Genomic DNA, 16,522 nt, shown 5'->3' on the forward strand with positions numbered 1-16,522 from the left:
GGTTTAAATTAATATAAAACTTAAAATGCTGCTTCAAGTAATGTACATAAACATTTGTTTTTGTTTTGTTCTTCCATTTTAAATAAACGTCTTGTGTTTATTTTAAAACACAAGACAAGTCCAGTTGAATTCCTCATCTGCAAATCATAGCGTTTATTTTGTGATTACGCAATTACATGAGCAGCCATTGTAATGACTTGAACTCTACCTCCCTCATATTTTTCCTTCTTTTCTTTTCTATTATAAGCCACACCTGTGCAGTTTTGTGAGAATAACTTGCATTCTTGTAATAAGCACGTAATTGGGCTTATTGTGTTTATTCTAATTGATGGAAAAGTAGAGGGAATTTGCAATGTTAGGATATGTAGGCAGATAATAGTTCCATCCTACTAATACCTGCAAAGACTTTCAGCAGGGTTATCCCTGATTACGAAGTTAAAGTCGCCCCTGTAATCATTAAGAGGTCCGGGCAGAGATTGTCTGTTTTATGGCTGACTTATCCTTGGAAAGAGTCCAGTCATCCCGATAAACCCGGATAAAATGTCTAAGCTTTTCCCCAGAAAGTGCTGAGTCCGGAATGCGTTTCCCTCTGGGAATGGATTTTTCACTTTTGTTTCCTTATTTGTGGCTTAGTTGGTTTAACGTTGGGTAACCCAGTCTGACGTATTTCTTGTTTGGGCCAGAAGCAAATGTTTATACTCGGGGATGTCAGATGTGAAACCTACTGGGATATTTAAGCAAGTTAACTTAATTAAAAAATGTACAACTTGATCAGAGATGTAAAGTGGTATAAAGTCATTGGACACAAATGCAGCTTCTTCAGTCTAAGATATGTCTGGCACTTTAATGTTAAATATCAATTGTTAGTTTTGACAGTTCCACATAATGCTGGAGTATACCTTTTATAATTAAAACTCACTTCATCCTTAATACCTTTGGATAGATTTTTTTTTTTTTATTACTCCATCATGACCATCACTGATCTTAACAAGAAGTGACTTTTCACCGTCATTGGTTTAAAAGTTTCTGAGTCCAAACTGTTCACTCTTATGAATCCAACATTGTTCAGTGACAAACCTGGAGCTTCACATCATCCTGATCAGTGTGATAAATATAATTTTATTTATTTTTTTTGCTAGTATTGGGAAAACGCGGAACAAGCAAAAATGTGTATGAATGCACATATATATATATTTTTAAATTATTAAACAATGGGCAGATGACAAACAACTGATGGCAGTGGGTTTCCATGACGCCCAGGAGCAGGTTTTGTTGAAGGAGTGAACCAAAAGTCACCCAAAACAAAGTAAGACTGATGAGTCAGAGTTTTGGAAACATTTTTAGCTCATTATTATGACTTTGTTAAAGATACTGTTTCAAAGTGATGGATGAAAGCAGTGGAAATAAACCGTGCTTTGCCTATCAGTGAAAAGATGGGGTGTGGCTGAACGGGCAAATGTAATTGGTCGGACTCTGGGAAAACAAAACCAGGAGGTCTGTGACACAGCTGAGCTGTTAAGTTAAAAGGCTCGTAGGTATTTAAAAGGAGGCACCATTGAAACTCCAAGAATGGGGCTGGGTTTATTCAGGATGTTGACTTTTAGTGACTAAAAAGAACAGACTTGCTGTCATTATGTGTTATGGCACACCCTGCCTCTAGCTAACTTTACAGCTTGTGCATGTGAGTTTGTTTGATAACATACTGGTGTAAAAAGATATAGATGTTTATGGGAACAAAAAGGAACACTCCCGCCTGCTAAAGATATATTATAGACCTGGTTTCTCAGCAAATCTCAGGTGGGGTGTAGTTAAATTAAGAATAGGGAGATTATGAAAATTGGAATGGAGGAAAAGTGTTCGATCTTTGACACACCTGACAAACAACCCAAACTGCATTGAAACCTACATAAAACTGGTTCTTTTCAACCAAAACACATTCTCACATTCTTGGGTTATTTCAGGTTAGTTCTGGTGTAATTTCAGCAGTTTAAGGTACAAAGCAGACCCAATAAAAGCTGAATTATGAGTTAATTTTGTCAGATTGCAACAGAAAATATCTCTAATTCTTCATCTGCTTACAAATTGTGATGTTTACTGAAAATCTACAGCTGCAATGTAGCAGGTAATTATAGATTTAGTATAGTCATATGTCAGTAAAAGCATGGTTTTATTTTGATTTTTAAAAGGATGCAAAGTTCATTCTGCTTCAACCTGCTACCTTTTGTTTTGTGCAGTAGATTTTATAATGATTTGACTGAACTGCCTCCAGAAGATGTGGATTTAAAATAATAAAAAAAAAGACAATCTTTATACCCTTGGTTTGTTGTTGTGAAGAGAAAAATTAGTCATACTTTAGTTGTAATGGTTTAAATTAACTAATTTACTCTGATTCAATGACATGTACCTGCGTTTTTTAAATAGCTTGTCCTTTTCTTTGAACTATGTAATTGTTTTTTATTTTTTGAAAAAAGGCTTTTAATCTCAATGTTTTTTTTTTTTTTTTTTTAATTCAATTAAAATCAAAACTGGAAAAATTAAACAGAACATACTTGGTTCTTAAAGTTGTTTCTTAAATATTTTAAGACAATGTCTCACTTTATAAATTAAAGGTTTACTTATGGAGTCTAACGGTTGTAGCTTTAAAAAAGCGGTGGTGCTGTAAGCTTTAAATGGTAGCATTGCTGCAAAAATCAGAGTGTCACTTGGTTGTTAAAAAAAATCACACTATCAAGGCAGTAATATTAATGTTTGAGGATAAAACTACTTGTTAAGCATATGAAACTTTTTTTTATCGGTGTGCCCACTGTATCAACACAATCTCCTGCAGCCTGGCATGTGTTCCTGTCTTATCTCAGCCTGGGGACAGAACAGGACAGGACAATTAAAGTTTAACAAACAAAAGCAACACATGTTTTGCTCTCCTGTTGGCATGCGTGCGCTTTATTCCACCATGTGGACATGCGGTGCAGAGTAGGTGTGTGTTCGGCCAGAGGCCTTTCACCTACATAGACTCGAATCACCCCCTTCTCCCTGGCCCTTCTCCTTGTCACAGTGACTTTTGGCTGCGCACACACGCAGCACGGTGTGCATTTGTGGCCATTTTGAATAGAGTTCCTTGGAGAGATGGTCCACCAGGGGTGTTTCAGGTCACGTAGGAGAGGAGAAAAATAGGTTCTGATCAAAATGTTTAGCATTTTTGGAAGGAAGTTTGTGTATTTGTTTTACTGGGTATTTGTGTGCTTTAATCAAATACTACCTGGTAGGAGACATTAAGGATTTTTCAGTGGTTTTCTTTTGAGATTATATTTTTCTGCCAAGGTTATAATCTTTGCCACAGAGATTGTCCTTGTGTTTTTCTGCTTGTCTATGGCTGCTTCATCAATCAGGCTGTTGTCAATCTTTAACTGTTTTCATTATGTCACCATGTACTGATGTCAATAGAACGGTTGCTTTACTGATTCAAAGTTTTGGGCATATTTCCAAAAGAGCAACTCTTGCATCACTATTGCCTTGAATTAACCTTTCCATCTTTTCCTAATCTCTCCCCTGCTGCGCAACAATACAGAACACAAGTAGTGAAGAATTTTAACAAAAATTTAAAAAAAAAACAGAAAACAAAACAAAAAAAACAAAATATCTCCTAGTACTTGTCTCTTTTCCTACTACTGTAAGAAAACATATCTAGTTTTTAAATTAGGCTTCAGGAAACCATTTGCATAAATAAGTTTGATTCTCACTAAACTGCATACAGTAACTGCATAAAGTCATATTACAACGTGATGCTATTATGAAACTCTTGAAGAAATTTGTAAAAAAAAAAATTAAAAAGATAAAAATAAAAACATTCTGACAATACAAATATCATTAATTGTAATTTATTGTTTTTGCGATAAATCACAATTTTTAGAAAGTTTTCACAATAACGATAAACAATCCGATAAATGTCCATCTGTAGTTTGGGACACAATATCTTGCAGTAACCACTCATTTCTGTTTTCTGTTGAAGCCAATATGCATAAATATGAAATGAATTCATCTTTGTTGCTTGCCGTCTATGTGATGCACCAAACCGGAATATATATGCAACACAGATTTCCAAACACTTCACCTCTGAGACCTGGTGTCAAAAGGTTACGAGTCCGATCACCGGAGATGTGTAAAAATGCACAAAAATGTTACGGTTTCACTGATAACCGGCTCTGTGCAAACAGAACCTGTGAACTGTAACTTTTGAAAGCCTCAGTTTGCCTTATTTTGAATAACCATACCATCCCTAATATAGTTTTTATTTGCCTGCAAAACAGGAAAATGAAAGAAGCTTTCCAGAGTAGAACTGGTAATTTGGCCTAAGATGTAGATTGATCATATTTAGTCATTGATTTGAGGAAGTATTTCTTTTACTCCTCCACAGAGATGTTGTCATCCTCCTTGCTGTTGGTTTTGCTGAAGCAATTCAGTGTCACAATGCATTTTAAGACGTTTCCTGTGCAACCACAGGGAACCTGACGAAGCTCCAGACCAAAGGACTTCCTGCTAAAACTCGATTTAGAATCCTTTTAAAGTTACTTCACGTAGGACATCATATGTTGTTATCCAATCACGTTAAAATAATAATCATAGTTTCACAATTTCTTCTGTCTGTTGCAGAGATTTTCATATCAAAATGAAACCGAGAACCTTTTGAAAACAATTTTTCATGCTTTCTTTTTTTTGGAAATCAGAACATGCGTTTACTCTGCAAGCAAATTAAAGCAAACCAAAGTGTGGAACAAAATAATTTTTTTTGCAGCAATCCCTGGTCTAAATTATCCTGAAAGTGAACTTTGCCCCTGTAATCCAGACGGTCAGCCTGTTCCCTTGTTGTGAAATCATCATATCTCCTGATTATCAAGTCAGAAACTCGGCTGCACGGATTAAATCACATGCAGGCTTTAAGCACTTCACGCTTGCAGCACACTGCTAGTTTAGTAATGACTGTTGCAAATCTGGTTTATTTTCCTTTTAAAGCAAAGTTATGGATCATCTGTGCAGCAAAAGTTCCAAACGGTCGTATTTATCTTCCCAGTATGTCTTATTTTCTCTCTTGTTTTATAATTAAATACAAGTATTCAGGATTATTTGAGATTATTTTTAGTTGTGCATTTGGTGTACAATCAGTACTTGCTCCTATTTTAACTCGGAGATATTGATTATTGTCTGACTTTAAATTAAGCAGTTTGTATATTGACATAACTTAGGACCAATAACCTCTGCTGTCGAAAGATGCTTGGTGACTTGCATCAGTTTTACCTTGACCTGCTCTAAATGCAACTCTATGTGCAGCTTTACTCGTACCGTCCCTGCAGATGAATAAAACCAGACACTTTACGGTTTTTTAGTTGTTGTTGTGACGGATTTTACTGCACAGCGTTTCAGCGCGAGGAGGTTTGTTTACATGTGGAGCTCTGTGGTTTTCATTGTCCTGTCAGCTCAGTGTGTTGGCTCGCCACCATGCACAAAACAAATTGCTTCATCACATTCCTGTGTTGAAAACCTCCGCTTACCACGATATATACTTAAGTGGTAAAATGCCCTCTTAAAGAGTTATGTTGTTTAGAAAGCCGGTTTCCGTGAAACTGTATTAGTTCTATCAAGTGTCAGGTTCTGCCCTTTTTCCTTACCTCTGTGCAGCACAGCTAGAATAAAATGCTAATATTTTGAGGCCTAATAAAGGGAGATCCTTTACTGTTTGACCTTCAGTAACCTTTGTCGTGTCACCCTGACTGCTGTAGCACCATCATTTCCAAACTTGTGTCAACTAGAACTTTGGTATTTGTTCAGCTGCCTGAGCAAACAGAAGTGGGTCAGAGCTGGTGACTGCTAAAAATAGAGGATACACAACCAGAAACGCATGGTTATTAAGAAATCTGTAATTTATTATTAGCTTTAGTACTTTGTAATTCTTTCTTTTTTTAATAATCCAACTGTTTTTTTGTTTGTTTTTTTTTTATGTTTTTTTTGTTTTTTGTTTTTTTTGCTTGTTGTGATCTTGATGTTTTGAAAATACTCTGCATCCGGTGGAGATATTTCTAAAATTCTTCATAAACGAATTCCTAATATTTTTGTTCAACTGATTCCTACTTGGTTTTTGTGCCTGAAATCCCCAAAAAAAGCAACATTATTTAAAATTTAAAAGCATTTAAAGGAAAAGAAAACATTTCTACCGCTGCCAAAAACATAACGTTAATGATGTATGTAATGAGATCATCAATAACAGAAATGTGTTATTTCCGACTTGAAGTTAAATCAAAGTACAGGTAAAACACTTGCTCATGTTAGTGGAGGCGTTCTTATACTTATTGCACAGAGTGATATTACTGTTTAAAAAAAAAAAAAAGTAGGCCGCAGGCAGCTGACCAGCAGTGTGCAGCAGCAGCCAGGTGAAGGACTGCACTACATTAATTTGAGCTCCATAATGACCGACCACGTTCTCAGTCAGCTTTATTAGACTGTAATTGGGGCAGTTTACTTTTATTTCAGTGATGAGATGTACTCATTTATTTCTTTATAAAAAATGCTTTTTGTATATATACATGGCTCCAAACAGAAAAAGTGACGGTTAAAATGGTTTTAGCTCCGTGGCGCTCTGGACTCGTCCTGCAGGATCCGATCCAACGAGACCTTACTTTAATTGTGAGAGTCAAGCAGGTGGGTGGGGGGGGGAGCAGAGAAGTATGGGAAGATGGATGGTATGCATAAAACCGCCTGAGAGGTTGAGGGGAAGCTGAGTGGAAGAGAAAATAGAAAGGCTGAAGACTGTATGAGAGACGGTGGGGGAAGGAAGGGTTACCTGTTTCCATGGGAACATTGGCTCTCAGCGAGCTGTGGCGATGTGCTTTATTTAATTAATTTATTTATCAGCTTTCGTTCTGAAAGATTATGTCTTCTTCCAGTCAGATTCAATCTTGGACTAAACTCGCCACGAAAAAGAAAATGGTGTTATCAATGTTGGCGCCGTATGTAGCGCTATCATGCAGCCGCAGTCAGAGACAGGACTGAGCTGGGGCCCTCTCTCTCTCTATGAATCACAGAATATCTGTACAGTAAAATGCTCCACATTTCTGTACAAATTTGAGATGACTTTAACATTGAATAGACGGTGTTCAGTTAAGTATTTAACTAAAAAACTTAACTTCAACCAGCATATTTTGAACTGCATACGATGACATGTAAATTTGCTGAAGAGACACATTATGTAAGGTCTCTATTTAGTTTACATTTCATATGGAAAACTTTAAGAAAAAACTCAAAATGTCGTGGCATTTTTTTCATATTTCATTTTGTTCAGGCTTATAATTTAAATTCAAATTTCAATTCCTGACAATACGTGACTTTTTTTTTTTTTTTTTATCCCAAAGCTGATTCTGCCACTTTAACTTTCAGTCATAAAATAAATACTGAGGCCCATGTCTTTAACATTCTGAGAGAAATTGGTCTATGTGTGGTGAGTATCGATAAAGGGAAGCAGTAGTCTGTTTCAAGTGTCGACTGGAGGCTGTAATGAAATCTCACGGACAAAGTTGAGATTGTCAAATGCTGTGGGAGCCATTTGATTTTTCATGTTTTCACTGGTTTTGCTCCAACCACAATAACAGAATTAATCCTTTCCTGGTAACAGTCTTCACAGTCGTTCAGATCTGTAGCTTCTCATCTAAAAGTTAAGAAGCTAATCCCATGTTTCCCTCTGCAGCTTTCCCCTGGTTTGGAATGGACATCGGTGGCACCTTGGTTAAGCTGGTGTACTTTGAGCCAGTCGACATCACTGCAGAAGAAGAACAAGAAGAAGTTGAAAACCTCAAATCTATCCGCCGCTACCTCACCTCAAACGTGGCCTATGGTGCGTAAGCTTACACACGCAGTCCTTCATGGTCTCATGATACAAAAGTCAGGTCCAGTACACTACCCAAGGCCTTGTTTTACTTTCTGTCAAAGAAAATGTTTTCATTTGCAAGCTAGCTCAGAATTGTTGTTTAGGAAAACTTTTTTTTTTTTTGTGCCCTCAGGTAAAACAGGTGTCCGCGACGTCCACCTGGAACTGAGGAACCTGACCATGTGTGGCCGGACAGGCAACCTGCACTTTATCCGCTTCCCGACCCAGGCCATGCCCCGGTTCATCCAGATGGGACGAGACAAGAACTTCTCGAGCCTGCACACGACGCTGTGCGCCACGGGAGGCGGCGCCTACAAGTTTGAGAACGACTTCAGAGCCGTGAGTCTGGCGTACAACGCTTGTAGAGCTCATTATTTGCCACCCCACTGTTGGACTTTTCGAATATGGCCACGTTGGCCTCAGCTACATGTTGTATATATCAAATTTACATTTGTACAGTCTACTTTTAGCATCTGTCCACACAGCAGATGTAGGTCATACATTAGCGAGCTCATATCGCCTTTTTCAGAAATTATGTGAATGTGGTATCTGTGTTTCTCTGAACCTGAAAAACTGACCCAAATAGATATTTTAAAATTCCTTTTTTTTTTTTTTTTTTTTAATTCTACAGCAAATATTTAAGTGTTTATTTTATCCTGACCTGCTAAATGTCTCTTTGGATTCTGGAAAAGTATAAAATTTGATTTTAAAGGGGGAGTATCATTTAAAGTCGACTTTTTTGAACTTTTTGAGTCATGTTATAATGTTTTTCCCTCATCAACACCTTTGATTGTTTCATTCATTTTTGAGAAATCCCTTAGTCTCCCATGGCAACCACACAGCTTTTCAAAATGCCAGTTTCCAAGTTTCCATCTCACAAAGCAACCCTTCCACATGACTCCCGCACTCAGCTCCTTCAGACTAGCCAGCAGCGATTGGCAAACACCTGCTGGAACTGGGCGTCTGATGAGCTCATAATACCAGCTGCTTCTCTGTGAAACGCTGGTGAAAACATTGTTAAAGGGTTAACAAGAGCCCAATATCAAGGTGTCAAATTACAAGGTCAAATTTCTTTTAAGTCATATTTGATATATATAACATTTTATAACAATTTAAGGCAACACTGTTTATATACTATATACTTGGAATCACATAATACTTCCCCTTTAAATTGAATAAAATATGTGGTGAAAAAAGTGATTATTCTGCACTTGCGTCCTCTTGTTTGTCTGTTCATCCATCAGACTGCAGTTTTTCTGAAATCTGTCCAGAATCCCTGACTGCTTGTTGCATTCGTCCTAACCCACCTCTGTCTGTGACCCAGATGGCTGACCTGGAGCTGCTGAAGCTGGATGAGCTGGACTGCCTCATCCGTGGCCTGCTGTTTATCGACCGGGTCGGTTTCAACGGACACCCGGAGTGCTACTACTTCCAGAACCCTTCGGATCCCCACAGCTGCGTGAAAAAGCCCTGCAACCTGGGCAACCACTTCCCAATGCTGCTGGTCAACATCGGCTCCGGGGTCTCCATACTGGCGGTCTACTCAGAGAACAACTACAAACGGGTAACCGGGACAAGGTGAGGAGGACCTGCATCGCTTAATTTAAGCAAATACTGAAAAAAGAAAAAGCAACAAAAAAAACGGATGTGAAAATGTAAAAAAGTCGCAGATGACTGTAGGCTCACATCAGAGTATCAAAATGTTTTTAAAGCCTGACGTAGTCAAAGTTGTGCTGCCCTAAAGTTAATAAAAAGCAATTTACAAATGTTGATTTCAAATTGAAGATGACGTTTGGGTAGTCTTGGGTCATTTTAACAATATTAACAGACAAATAAAACAACAATTAGTGAAGAAAAGGTATTGAGAAGCAGTTTAATTAGTGACAATGAGAGCAGAGAAATTCCAGAGGCCACAAGGACAAACTTCTCTCTGCCCAAAACATTTCATACTTCGCAAAAACTCAAGAGCAGAACTTAAGTACAAACCCTGTTTAGGTCTCTCCTCCTGAAACACTCCACCTTCACATTTCTCAGACACCACACAAGAAACAAAGTGGTCAAAAACAAGCTGCAAGGATTCCTGAAGCAGGGAACAGAATGTCGTCGCCTAGTTCTTGCATAGCCTGAGAGGCTTTGTTCTTGCAGAGTATGTTCAAAGGTTATCTCTCAAAGGAAATTTCCAAAAATGCCTTGCATGTTGAACCCGTTTCTCTACTATTTTGTTCCATTTTAACTGGAACCTTTAATCAGCTCAGGTAACATATTCACATTTAAAATGCACAATAATCCTTTATCGCTTTACCTTACATGAACAGTAGATTACTGTACATTTCCAACAAATAAATGCTGTTTAAGAGTACACAAGCTCCACTTTCAATTTATAATATTGGTTTTATTATTTGGTATTATAGCAATAAAACCACTAATGAAGCTGTTTACTGTTGATTAGTTATTTGTTGCACTAAGCCAAAGTGAGGTTTGGTCCTCACCTTGCAATTCTTTTCCACTTAATAAGTGAAGCAGGTGTGATTAGACCGATCCTGAAAAGGTCAGTGAGACAGTGACGCAAATACAAAAGGCATGTTGTTGTTATGTCAGAAGTAGCTTCCATGTTGATCCATGCTCCTGATTAGCTGTCAAATGTTTGTTCAGCTCATAAAACTAATTCAGAAAACTACCGGCAACAAATATGTGTTTGTTGATGCCGTATGTCTATCCGGGGTTGTCACATTGACAACAGGAACATCCCAGTAATTCAGGATGTGATTAAATTTATGATCAAGATTGATTACAGATGGAGTAACGCATATTTCATGTGTGCATTTCTGCTACAAGACCAATTACAAAAAGGCCGTTTAGTACAGAAATACGACATGGCAGCCATTTTATAGCTTACATGTGCAAACTGACTTGGTAGTTTTCCAACAGACGGTCATTGACACCATTGAGCAAGGATGGTCAGCCATAAAAAAGTGCATTGCTAAAGAAACTGCGTGTCCAGAGTGCAGAGTTGAGGGAAAGGAGCATTTATGGTGCAAGAGGGACAAACGCAACAAGGATGACGGCAGCCTGGAGGAGCCTGAGAAGCAAAGGTCATTGGAAAGTTTGACAGGGTGTCCGTGCAAGTCTTAAATTCATCCATCTAAAATGAAGGCCTTAAAATATCTATAGTTTATTTTGAAAAAGTAAGTTGGCCTTTAAAATTTACAGGTCTTCAGTTTTGCAGGTCTACTTAATCTCATCTATGTATTCTATGTATTTTTTTCCCCACAGGATTTTTCTGTCAGGCAAAAGTTTAAGTTGCATCTTCATTGCGTTTCTTAACACATTTCTAACATAACCCCTGTTAGCTAGCTTTTTTTTTTTTTTTTGCGTCAATCATGGTTAAGTGGGAATTTTTCGCAAGTTGGTTGGACGAAATTTGTGCGTTTCTGTGGCGATATAAAGCCCATTGTTAAAGGTCTTAAATTTGAGTTGACAAAACTTGCAGAAACTCCTGGTTCAAGGGAGATTCAAAGCGTTAAAGCGACCACACAACGGCTAATACAGGACGAATGAATTGTATGTTCCTCCTTTTAAGCTCGTCATGTTTACATTTCGTGTGGTAACTGAAGTCCCAGAGTCTGGAAGAAGAGCAGGGAGGCACAGAGACTGAGCAGCTCGAGGTCCTGTGGGACGGTTTCCCCAACGCTGATTATTTGAGGAGCTGGGTCATCAGGTGATGTTGGTCCACTGGGTTTTATCAAGTTCAAAGACGGCACAGTGGTTTACGAGGAAATTTACAGAGCAATTTGTGGTTCCCTCTGCTGATATGTTTTATGGAGATGCTGATTTCATTTTTCCCTGCCAAAAAGCACCAACACCTGCTGTAATGAGCGTTGTCGAGAGCAATGCGAGAGGTTCCGGTACCAACAACGCGAATGACCAAAAAGTCTTTATCAAATCAACCTAATTTGTATAAATACAGATGTGTTTCTGCAGATGTTTCCATGGTAACTTCCTGGTGCTTCGCATGATCAGAATGAGGACAATTTCGAGAAGACGTCTCGTGTTGTTGTGTGTTAACCTACTTTCACTCCTTAAAATGCCTGCCTGAGGGCAGTGGCTTTCTGATGCATTCTGGTCCAGGCTTTGGTTATAGTTCTGACTTAAAATCACTTCTTAAAGCTTCTTCAACTCTAGGTAGATCAGGCATTTATTTCAAAACTCACAACAATCAGTTTTTGATTTAATTTTATTGATGCTAAAAGGCGATCGGAGACAGATCTGAGAAAATTTTGCAGAGCAGGAAATCAAAAGGAGACGTTGCTCATCTGTAACAAAATATTTTCCCAGTGCATTCCTTCCGTTCCATTTGTAGTGGATTAATTGCTCAATTCCATCCTCTTTCACTTTTTCAGCTGGCATCTTCTAAATGCATAGATGTCATTCTAATTTCAAGCCACTTGCGTCATCAGTCAAAGGCTTTGATTGATTGATTGATTCTTCTTGCCTTCAGCTCTTACCTGACCTGCATTTCTTTTCTGTTGTCGTCTTCCTGGAACCCTCCTCCTCCTCCTCTCTCGCGCTTTCAGCCTGGGAGGTGGAACGTTCCTCGGCCTCTGCTGCCTCCTGACGGGCTGCGAGACGTTCGAGGAGGCGCTGGAAATGGCCAGCAAGGGCGACTCCACAAACGTGGACAAGCTGGTGAAAGACATCTACGGCGGGGACTACGAGCGCTTCGGCCTGCAGGGCTCGGCCGTCGCCTCCAGGTGAGCGCGACGTCGCCGTCACAGGGGGTTTCAGATGGAGGATGCCGAGCTTTTCTGGCATGAATTCACATCATTTGTGATATAATGCGTATATATATATTACAAAAAATTGGTTTGATTCACTTCTTTAAATCTTAATAAACTTCAATGAAGTCACCTATAAGCTTGATGTTTGGCTAATTAGGTAATTTGATGTGCGTCATTAACCTTCTTGTAAAGTGAATTTCGCATCCCTCTGTCATAGCGCACTGACAGCGGGATGTGAAAACATTACAGGAAGACTTTTCTCAGAGCGGCACAAACGACACATAAACTTGTATCTCAAATTTCTCATGAGTGCCTGGAATGTTGTGACGTGCATTACAAAACATCTCGTTTTATTTGGTTTGACCTGCAGCTAAGTGGGGGAAGAGATAACTGGTTGGTGCTCAGCGTAGCTTGATGTTTGTCTTTCTGCTTGTTTTACAGTTTTGGTCACATGATGTGCAAAGAGAAGCGAGACAGCATCAGTAAGGAAGACCTGGCCAGAGCCACACTAATCACCATCACCAATAACATAGGATCTATAGCACGCATGTGTGCTGTCAACGAGGTATTTACATTCACACGAGCACACAGATGCTAAGTCTCATGTTTAAGCAAATTACAGGAGATTCTGTAATTTGTAATAACCCATTGCTAAATGGGTTATTTAGCAAACCCATTTGCTAAATAACCCCATTTGCTAAATAAACCCATTTAGCAAACACTCACAGACAACCTAACTTGAAACTGCCCCCACAAAAACAAACAAAAAACATCCTAATATATACAACATGAAATGAATATATTAGTGTCTTGTCTTGCTTATTGTTGTTTTTGTTCATCCAGATGAGAAGTTGTTTTTACAAAACAGACAAAACGTGTCGGACTTTGAACTCACCTCATGGCAAATAAACAGTAGTTTACATGCAGTACCTTGCGGACCACAAGGGGGCGCCTACGGACCACCAGTGGTCCTGAGACCAGAGTTTGTTTCCAGGAGAGTCAGTGCAACCGCCTGACAAAAAAAATAAATAAATGAAATAAATAAAACAACAAAGCTGGGTGTTTTCAGGGTAATGATTTAACAAAACAGAACCATGTTCCTTGCCACTGCAGCTTCAGCTATTTTAACAAACGCAAAACAATATCTACTTTAATTTTTGTTTTTAAAAATTATTTAGCTAGACAATAATTAATTCCCCAGCATGTTTTAATCATAGGAAATCACAAGCGGAGAGAATGTGATATTTTTTAATCGTGTAGCCACAAAAGTCAAACATTAGTGCTCCTATGAACATAATACAGTCGGTGGGCCGTGCTGGATCCGTGTCTCTTGTATCTCAGGGGAAAGCTGAGTGAAAAGTGGTGGGTTTAAGAGTCTCATGCGTAGCAGGGACCAATCAGGAGTGTTTCTGCGTGCTGTGAGCTTCTTTACAGTGTTGCCTTGTGTGGCATGGCGATCAAGCAGCATTGTACAGGGCTATCACTGCATGCAGATCTGCAGCAAGGACAGATAAAAGCAGCCAGGGTTATTTTCTTATTATTGTTTTTACAATTGTTCTTTGGAATAGATCTAGATTTCAATAAATGTAAACATTAAAATTTGGGCCTTCATTCTCAGGATTGTATGACCCGTTAAATATAGTGAATATTTTTCCCCCCCTCTGTCTTTAGAGAGGATGATTGTTTTTTTTTTGTTTTTTTTTCCCTCAGATTTTGTAATCCATATGGATCAGTTGGGCTCGTTTTGTAATATTATCAGTTCATTAGCACCACCTGCTGACTGATGAGGGTTACTGCAAATGTTTCTGAACTTTGGCAACAAAAACATTTATATAATTTAATTGTAGGATTTACTTTGGCTTCTGTTCATATAAATCTTCATTTAAAAATGTAACAGCATTAACTTATTCTTGCTATTTTTGACACTTTTAACAAGGCAGTGTATATGTGTATATATATATATATATATATATATATATATATATATATATATATATTAAATTCCACATCTGTATTTGTTTCAGAAAATTGAGCGGGTTGTGTTTGTTGGGAACTTCCTTCGGATCAACACCGTGTCCACAAAGCTGCTAGCCTACGCCATGGACTTCTGGTCAAAAGGGCAGCTACGAGCCCTCTTTCTGGAGCATGAGGTGAGCAACAATAATCAGAATTTTTAGATTTTCTTAAAGTAGCTTAATACAGCTGAAGTATGCCAAGTGGAATATTGTGTGTTAAATGTATGATTTAAAAAAAAAACAAAAAAACTTTAATGCTGTCTTGGGGGAAAAAAAAGGAGAAAACAAAATTCAATTTGTATGTAAAAGTCTTAAATTCACTGTCATGCAAACACATAAAGGATCAGCAGTGTCTTTTGTAATAAATCTGACAACACTTTAAAGGAAGCCTCTCATTCATTGAAGTCAATTAAGACGACCAAATGCTCCCGGTTAAACCGATTTAAAGCCAAGAAGCTTACCTTCATCTGCGTTAACTTGGCGGTTTCCTACTGGCTAAGATGGGATTTAACCAAACTGTTTTATCGTTCACACCTCCATAAGCACTAAATGATTATTACAACACATAAACCACAACGCCTAAAGAGGAGACATGGCGATGAATGATACTTCAGTGATGCGTTGATGTAAAAAATGCAGAACGTAAAATGTTCTGAAGTTGTACATCATCATTAATTGTGATGAATTATCAAAATAATCTTCATCTAATTGAGTAATCGATTAATCATTAACTGACGTATGCAGACTTAAATGGGAAAATAGCTGAAAGAACACATTCATAGCAGCAAATAAACCAAAGTTTTACAAAAATATAAACATTCCCCATTTAAAATAATGAAAAAAAACCAATAAACTTTCTATAAATATGTTCTACCAAAAAGTCCTCAAGTGGCGTAGTTTAGTCTCAACCAGTTCAAATTCTGTAAAAGAAAAAAAAAAGAAGTTTCTTTGCATCTTTTAAAAACGCACCAATATTATATAAAAAAGGCGTAAATGACAAAAGTTCAGAAAGCCAATTTTTATTTTTATGATTAATCGATTTAATAGTCAGAAAAATCGCTGGGTTTTCAATAACTAAAACAGTCGTTGGTTGCAGCTCCAGTTTGCTCGAACTCGCCGTCTTCTTCTACTCTTCCATTTGACAAATCTGCAGCTTCATGTTTGGTTGTGCTTCTGCTGCCGTTTACCCTCAGCTTGTGTGAAAGGTTCCCTAAAGCGTCCCTCGTTTTGCTCCAGGGTTACTTTGGAGCGGTCGGAGCGCTTATGGAGCTGCTGAAGACGTCGGAGGACCTGTGAAGGGAGTTTGCCGGCCTCTCCCGTTGGCACCGCGACGCCCTCGACTCTAAATGCTGTGACGTCATTGTTAGCAGATGACACTACTGAGAGGTCCCAATCAGAGACCTCTAAAGGAACACTAAGAGAGACTCAAGACGCTGAGAAAAAGCCATTTTAATAATTTAACTCTTGTAAATAATGATAGCCTCTAACGATTGTTCCCAGAGCTCCTTCTATCATAGAGTTTTAATATTGTGATCTTTTAATTTATGGTTTCCTGTTGGTTCCTGCAATCAGGAACCACAGAGACAGAGTATTTTAGTAACCTGGGCTTTTACTGGGACAGGGGTGGGGAGGGGGGGTTGTGTTTGTGTGTCTAGCTACTGTAGCATTACATCCTGGGGGACAGAAGTACATCAGGTGACTGTTTTTGCAGCTTCTGTTCAGAAGAGGATGTCTGCACACAAAAGAAGCCACTCTTCACCGAGCAACCTTTTTTTTTTTTTTTTTTTTTTTTTTTTTTTTTTTTTAAACCCCCCGGGGCT

At 38.3% G+C, this 16,522-nt stretch overlaps 1 protein-coding gene across 2 annotated transcripts in view; it reads left to right on the top strand.

Annotated features, from left to right (window-relative positions):
- The window catches only part of pank1a (pantothenate kinase 1a), a 22,481-nt gene extending 5,979 nt beyond the window's left edge, over positions 1-16,502 (top strand). For both annotated transcript variants that reach the window (XM_015044493.1, XM_015044495.1), the window contains exons 2-8: positions 7,730-7,876; positions 8,043-8,248; positions 9,234-9,487; positions 12,484-12,660; positions 13,129-13,252; positions 14,712-14,837; positions 15,939-16,502. In XM_015044493.1, coding sequence (XP_014899979.1) covers positions 7,730-7,876; positions 8,043-8,248; positions 9,234-9,487; positions 12,484-12,660; positions 13,129-13,252; positions 14,712-14,837; positions 15,939-15,998 — 1,094 coding nt within the window. In that variant the 3' untranslated portion in view covers positions 15,999-16,502. The remainder of the gene's footprint in view (positions 1-7,729; positions 7,877-8,042; positions 8,249-9,233; positions 9,488-12,483; positions 12,661-13,128; positions 13,253-14,711; positions 14,838-15,938) is intronic.
- The last annotated feature ends 20 nt before the right edge of the window (positions 16,503-16,522 follow it).

The sequence above is a fragment of the Poecilia latipinna genome, unplaced genomic scaffold (assembly GCF_001443285.1).
Source record: "Poecilia latipinna isolate Pla-1442-1.1 unplaced genomic scaffold, P_latipinna-1.0 Scaffold678, whole genome shotgun sequence".
NCBI classification, from domain to species: Eukaryota; Metazoa; Chordata; class Actinopteri; order Cyprinodontiformes; family Poeciliidae; genus Poecilia; species Poecilia latipinna.